Genomic DNA, 7,877 nt, shown 5'->3' on the forward strand with positions numbered 1-7,877 from the left:
GGCTGCTTACTGCAGCGTCTCTGTGTCTCCTGAGGGTTACCCGCCGAGACGCCGCGCTTCCTTCTGACTGCACTGCGTCTTTATCTCTCTCTCTCTCTCTCTCTCTCTCTCAAGATGTATGAGTCCAACACTGTGTGTCCTACACCATGCACACACACACACACACACACACACACACACACACACACACACACACACACACACACACACATAAGCATGCACACACGTAAGACACAAATGTGTGCACAAGCAACCACACACAGCAAACACGCATGCAAACACGCACGCACGCACGCAGGCAGGCAGGCAGGCGCACACACACACACACACACACACACACACACACACACACACACACACACACACACACACACACACACACACACACACACACACACACACACACAGTGAATTAGTGAGCCCCTAGAGACTTGGTCCAATAATATATATCCTGGGAAGAGACAGTTATATATCATATTGCCACAGTTGTAGCACCTGCATCAGCAGCAGAATATTATGTAACTTTGAGAAAAACAACACATAGTCCATGATTCCTCCACCATTGCAGTCAAGACAACAGGACCATAAGTTAATGATGTCCCACACTATTAAAAGAATAATGGTGGATTAATGCGAGCCATGCTCACATTTTTGCTTTATGCTTTTGCTTCTCCTGGCCTCTATTTACCAATGTCTTAGATCAAACACTTGAATCCTCTCCTCAACACAGCACTCCCAGTGAAAAGGCTCATTACATGCCAATTAGTAACCCCCGACTTTAACGACAAAAACACACAAATACAGAAAATTGTCAAGTCATAACCAAACAATCCACCGAGACCACAAAACAACAATTGGCAGGGAACAATGATTTTGTCTCATTTACGAGATTCTTTTATTGACTACAATGCAACAATTCTGGCGATAATAACCAACTGTAGTCATGACAATAGCAATGAAGAGGAACTGCCCTCTAGTGGACAAGGCAGGTAACTGGATAGAACACAAAGGTATAATGTAATAACTGTTTCATACAACTATTGTTGCCACACTTTTCAGTAAGTTAGCTATTTCTTTGTTACATGTGAATGCTCTCGAGGGAACGACACATCTCTAAACACCCAATGTACTGAAGGACATAAGGAAGGGTAAAGGCAGAGAAGGAGGAGAGGTATCGTGTGTACAGTCTCACAGTGTTTTCTACACTCCACATGAGCCCTTGTGGGGTGATTAAGGCAGCTGGATAGACCTGCTTACTGCAGCGTTTCTGTGTCCCCTGAGGGGTCAGCCAAGACGTCTAACACACACACACACACACACACACAAATATATTCTCACACACACAAATAGAATCAGAGTTTGGCTCCAGCAGGGCCAAAGCACAATCCTGCAGGAGCAACATCAAACATACTTTCTTCACATACAAACAACTTTCTTCCAGATACATTTTTTTTAACTTATTTTGTCTTTTTTGACACACAACATTGGCCACAACCACAGAGGTGATGATGCTGCTCTCTAGTGGACAGTGTTTGTTTCAGCACACTCACATGGACAAAATATATAACAGTAATAAAAATACATCAAGAAATCATTCCTCACCTCTCCACTCGGATTAAAGGGGTCAGGAAGCGATTGGAGTCATCCTCATGGCTGCTCTGCTGGCTGCTCTGCTGGCTGCTGCAAATGGTCATGGGAGAATGGGACGAAGGACAGTTATAGCAACTATTCACTGACACATATTCACAAGGTTGTGCTCACTGCCTACATCGTCACTCCATGTATGGTATATATTACAGGATTCCACACACACAAGGTTAAGAGACTTTGGTGTCTTTGGCAGACGCAACTTTGTACATTTGACTTTGTGATTTGGCAAGCACCTTTTTGGAACAAGGGTATCTAAAAGGAAGTAAGTTGCAAAAAAGTGGCTTGGATTTTTCCGCTTGTGTTATCAGCATGTGCACACATCATGGGGAGAGAAGGAGAAAGAGCCAGAGAGAGAGAAAGAGAGAGCCAGAGATAGATAAATGCAGGGAGAGAGACCCTAACTCACACCGTCTGTTATTGTTGCCATTCTAAATGGTGGCATGTGAATGTTTGACAGTGACAAGAAAAACAACACTTTAGTTCTTTAAAGAACTAGTGTGATCTATAAATATTTTATCTAGGAGAAGGAGTGCAGATTTTGGACAGCATAGAATACACTATGGTCATTTAACACCTTTAAGGCAAGGGCCTTGTTGTGACACAGAGAACCTGACCTTAATCGCAACATACGTCTGCTAAGTCTGGAACACACGACTTGGCTTCGACATGCTTCCTACCCACTACAGTAGAATTCTTTGGTGGTACAGTGTAATTTTTCAATTTGTTCTCAATGTGCCCATACACTACCATGCCAAGTCAGGTCCTTTTTATTTGTTTAGCTCTAATTACAGTCTCAGAGGACTTTACAGCCCATATTTTTATGAAGTCCTGTAAAACATTTGACACGTGATCTGGGCAAACTTCCTCGAACAATTTCACACACAATTCCAACACATGAATAAATAAATGAAAAAACAAATGAGACCAAATCCCCCTGTCTTCAGGTGATAAAACATGCTGATACAACAACTTGATGCAAATAAAATACAAGCTAACACTTTGAAGGATGATTGTTAGGCAGCGTTAGTTACAGCAGGTTAATAGTGCAGTGTTATTCTAAAAACACTAGAAGGGGCTATAGCAACTAATTTTCACCAGGGCAGATCAGGGACTAGACCACAGCTGTGAGAAACAATAACAAATATAAAAAGGTCACCAGGGATAGAATGCCTTATGAGCAAAACAGACATTCAACGTCAAAGCCTTCCACCTTCATGGTTGACAAATAGGGCTTTCTTATTTCTCTTACAATAACAACAATACAATCCCATACACTTCTGAAGGATGGATAAAATAAAATAAAGATGAAACTGTTCTTTTTTACCACACTGTGACATTTAGAAAAGTAAAAGCCTCCTGCTGGAAATGTCGCCATTAATTCACTTCTGAGTCTCTGGGACCAGAAGCCTTTCATCTGATTTCCAGAAATGTTTATTCTACCATACAAAGAGCCTGTGGTGGGAGTTGACATCGAAAATAAGAAAATTGCTTTTGGTATTACTGTGAATACATTGAAATTGTGCAGTACTAGTTACATTAGTGCAATTTATCTGCCATTCCACAGACAATTGGGAGTGAACTCCCAATGTACAATGTGTAAACATTATATGAATAGCTTCAAGTTTCCTTTTTTAGACATAGTTGGTAGGTAACACAAAAAAAGAAACCTTGCGAAACAACCCAATACATGCTCAAAAGAGGGAATGTCTTAATTGTCCAGAAGTCGTAATCCATATTCAGGGCTTTGTAAAACCTACTTCCGCAAGCTCCTTAGCTGCAGCAGATCAAACTTGACAGACAAGCTAACAAATACCTGACATTAAGGATGACCAAAAAGTTTAGATTGCAATTAAGATATTTATGTTGATTGACAGTTCTGCCCAAGCAATGGAGCCGGCTTGAATTATTTGATTCAGCAACTGAATCAATTTCGTCTGGCTACGATATGTTTAGAGCGAAATCAATGTATCCCTTTGATCGATTTGTGACTTCAACACGCTGAAACAGCAACAAATAAAAGACAGGGATAGACTGAACACGATGAAGTGTTAGTCGTATAGTGGTGTTCATTTGAAAGTAGAGATTTGAAGCAAGATTTTAGCAAGTTGCTCACCTATCAATTATAATTAAAACAACACAGAGTTGATCCTTCTAATTTTCCGTTTGTTTTGTTTCACATCACAATAAATGAAAGCTGCTCTCACCACAAGGCCATCAGCTAAATGATCCACACCTCCGCTAAGATGATTTAATAATGTATCCTGGAGATGTGCACTGAGGCATCGTGAAGCTATACATGCCAATATTACCTCAGTTCCCAATTATAGGTGTGAATGCACTTTTTCTCATGCTTGAGAACAACAGTCAAGTAAGTGAGAATATACAGCGTTCTTTTCTATTATAAGAATCCTACACATAAGGTGACACGCGGTGTCAGACTATTTCCGTACCCGTCGCATTGATAACCCGTGAAACAGATAACAAGACATATGTGAACACAACAAAGGTTGGCTTGTTCACAAATTCCTTGTTTTTAGTTAGAAATCACTATTGACGCATGATTAATAGATGCAAAGATCAGCTGCATTACCACCACGCCTATATTACAGAAGCAGGCAAGATGCCTAATAGCGACCTGTCCATGCATCTGAAGAGTCAATAGTACTAAATCAAAATTTCTTGTTGTCTTTATTTATGTTTATACTGCACATAATAATTGCTCATAAAACAATCTAGATCCATGTTTTTTTACTAGTATATTGGTTCACAAACCATGGAAGGCCATGGATGTGTCTGGTTTCCCCTCCAAAAAGGGTCCTCATCTTATCAGACAAGGAAACAGCATGTTCCACCATGCCTTCCCCACATACCCTGCACAATCTACGAACACAAGCTGACCAGTTACAACAAACGCTCGGTACGCTCTCAGTGACAGACTTTGCTCATGATCTCGACCATTCAACTACAGAAGATCTGAAAAAAACATGAGATGAATCTGGACCATGTTGCAATGAGATATTTCCCTACCTCAGAAGTCTGCTTCAGGGGTAGGGCTACTTACAGCAGGGCAGATAGCCTTCTTGGTGAAGTCCCCATTGTTCCTATCCAAGCCTGTGCAATGGTAGCCACGTTCAACTACTCATTTCCAGGTCATGTTTGCACATTGACCGGCAAGAAATAAGGTATTGTCCAGTCAGGGTTTTTTAAGGCCAAAAGTGGCTGCTCGGATAATCTTCAACACAGCATGAAGCATTGCAATCAATAGCAATGCCCTAGCACCTAGTGCCCTATGGCGCTTGACAGGAGCAGTAACAATGAAATACACTGAATTCCTTTTATTGTGTGCCAGTCAATTATTCACAAAATAAGTTTTGGTTTAACTTGTTTAACGATGCAGCTGTAACTGTACTTCAACAGAGTTTACTGTACAGAAGTACAGTAAACACAGCCTGATGGAGTTTACATCACCATACCAAGTGCAAGTTTCTCAATAGGCCCAGCCCACGCCTTCCCAAAAGTGCTGTATGCTGTAATCATGGGGTATTATAAAGAGATAATGGTTGATGGTTGTAAATATTAGATCAAGTCTTTTTCATACGGTTTTGCAATGTCTTTTGTGCAGCACATCAGCCTATGTGCCTGTAGCATGGTTGGCAGAAGCTCAAGCTTATTCAATACTGAATTAATTTTAAAAAGATCTCATTCTGTCATCATCAGTCTATTTGACACCAAACTAAAAACAGACTTAAAAACGTAAACGTAAAAACAACACTAGATACAATCATCAGTTATCCTTTGATATATTATAATAGCCAATTAATAGCACACACATTCATGCATCAAATGCACCTTGAACAAGGAGAATACATTAATCTGTGCAAGGTTAGTTATCAGCGAGATTGAGATTGAAACCTACTTGTTTCATTGCAAGATCTTGTTCCTTTTGTTATGGCTAAAGGGAATTTACTTGCATACCTACTTCAGATAACTTATTCCCATGTAGTTTTGAATCGAAAGCTTCCTTTTATTTTTATATCAGCTAGCCAATTTATAAAAAAGAGGGATAATGTGGCTAATTAATCTGCTAAATGTTCGCCCTAAGGAACGGTATTCTGTCACCTTGGATTTGCTGAAGTGGATTATTATTCAGTTTTTTACACTTTACACTGACAAGGTTACACAAGGTGTTCTCCAGACAGAAAACGCATCATCTTTCTAAGTTCTGGTAGGGGCTTTCTCTTTACTAACAAGCACCAACGGGTCTCCCAAGACGTCAAAAACACACGTTGAGTTAAAAAGTCCTTGTATAGGCTGTGGGGATGCCACGTTGTTATTGCAAAAGAGAAACTAAAAGTGCGAAGAACAGTCATTGAGTAAGCAGTGTGGTTGAATAGCTAGGCTGCACTGAGGTGAGAAAAGTGGCATTAACGTTGGCCTCGTAAAGGTCGCTCCAGTGGAAACTCTGCGCGGTTGACTGAACTGCAACGGCTAAGATCACATGCAGTTGGATCTCAACTTTAGACCCTCACTCAAATGGAGTGCTCAAGCGGGACAGTGGGACCATTGCTCTTTGTGATCCTGCCAAAAACAGACTACAGTGACATATGACCAACCCAATGGCGACCCAATGAAAATTACACATCCTGTTGTGTTGTGCCAGAAGTGTGTTGAAGTCAACACACTTCTGGCACAACATAGGACGTGTCATTAAATTTTTTTTCACACATTGGTGTGGAAATTTATTTTTTCACATATTGGTGTGAAAAAAAATTGGTTCCCCGAAGCAACTTTTCACAAGACCATAATGTCATTATAGTGTGTAAAACCATTATGCTTGCCTGCAAAAGTGCAGATGAATACGTTTCTTTGAATAAAGTTGATACATTTCTTGCAAGTTGATCAAACATAATGACTTGTTTACTCTGGACCTGTAGCATTACAAACCAATAAGCCAAATAACAGAGGAGTGGAGGAAGCACGGGCCCACAGCATGGACCTACCGGGGACAAAAAAGAAGCGGGGAGGTTGGTAGGATGAGGTTGCGGATGGCGATGGTTCCCTTACCAACCTGCTCTCACTGCCTTGCTCCTTTTTCTCCCTGACCTTCAGCCACTTCCTCAACAGGAAGCGCTTCCGTCGCGGCGAGGCGCTCGGCGTGGAGCAGTTGGACCAGGAGGAGAGGGCGTCCTCGTCGCTGGACGGGGTGATCTCGATGGAGGGCAGCTGCAGGTACTCCTTGGAGCCCGAGCGCGAGCGCACGGGCGCGGGGGCGCTCTCCCGCTCGCTGGGCACGTTCCTCATGCGCCGCATCTTGAAGCGCTTGCGCCGCAGCGTCGGCGTGGACGAGCAGGACTTCACCGAGCAGTCCGACACCAAGTGGTTCCCCCCGTCCGAGTACTCGGGCCCGTCCTTTGGCACGCTCACCTGGAGGGACGGCGGCCGCAGCCTCTCACCCATGATGCTGGATTGGTTGTTTCCCCCCCCACCCCCCGATCCTGCACTGAAAGCTTTGTCGTAAAGCTAGAGCTAAAGCGAGAGAGGAGAGGTTTCGGAGAGGATTTGATGAGGTGCAAAGTGAGATTTCAATAATCGTTGAGCAACGTCCCCTGCCGTCCCATCAGTTCCCCTTTTTTTTGCAATTGCAAAGATGAGCTCCCTCTCTGTCTCTCTCTCTCTCTAGAGTGGTTGGCCGGGAAACAACCCGATGTGTTTGAGCCTGGACACACTCCGGAACAGTGCCTGGTTTCCTCTGCTCAACGATGAGGTTTATGGGTTATCCGTTAGTCCGAGCGGGTTGGCAGACGCCGTGCAGTGGCATTCAAGCCGGCCTGTCAGGCTGGATAGGAGAGGGCTGGATTAGATAACAAAGGGGGCTTCTGTTGTGGGAGAGGTGGATGAAACATGCATAAGGTCTGTCAGGGAGCGTAACACGACCCCACCGTGGGCTCTCCCTGGGGACTGGCAGGCAAAGTTACACATATGCTTCCAGGGACAGTCTCCACACTACGGACCAAGACGCAGCTCTGACTGCCACTGGATTGGCTAGCTACTGTTGGCGAATGCTAAAGGTGAAGGCATCAAGGGGGTCAGCTCTTGAATGTTAACCGTCAAACCAAAGGCAGCAGGTTTAAGTGACGGCTCTTGGCTTGTTGTGTTTAACCCGTAGCTCCAGCGTCTGATGGAGCTCTTGGTTGATTTCTACTCGTATTTAGGAGGTAGAGGTACTG

At 43.2% G+C, this 7,877-nt stretch overlaps 1 protein-coding gene across 5 annotated transcripts in view; it reads right to left on the reverse strand.

Moving 5' to 3' along the window:
* The window catches only part of gramd1bb (GRAM domain containing 1Bb), a gene marked incomplete at its 5' end in the record, with an annotated part of 65,347 nt that extends 58,240 nt beyond the window's left edge, over positions 1 to 7,107 (reverse strand). For all 5 annotated transcript variants that reach the window (XM_084467330.1, XM_084467332.1, XM_084467333.1 and 2 more), the window contains 2 exons: positions 1,603 to 1,680; positions 6,719 to 7,107. In XM_084467330.1, coding sequence (XP_084323456.1) covers positions 1,603 to 1,680; positions 6,719 to 7,107 — 467 coding nt within the window. The remainder of the gene's footprint in view (positions 1 to 1,602; positions 1,681 to 6,718) is intronic.
* Between the last annotated feature and the right edge of the window lie 770 nt (positions 7,108 to 7,877).

This window comes from Micromesistius poutassou, assembly GCF_964030765.1.
Source record: "Micromesistius poutassou genome assembly, chromosome: 4".
NCBI classification, from domain to species: domain Eukaryota; kingdom Metazoa; phylum Chordata; class Actinopteri; order Gadiformes; family Gadidae; genus Micromesistius; species Micromesistius poutassou.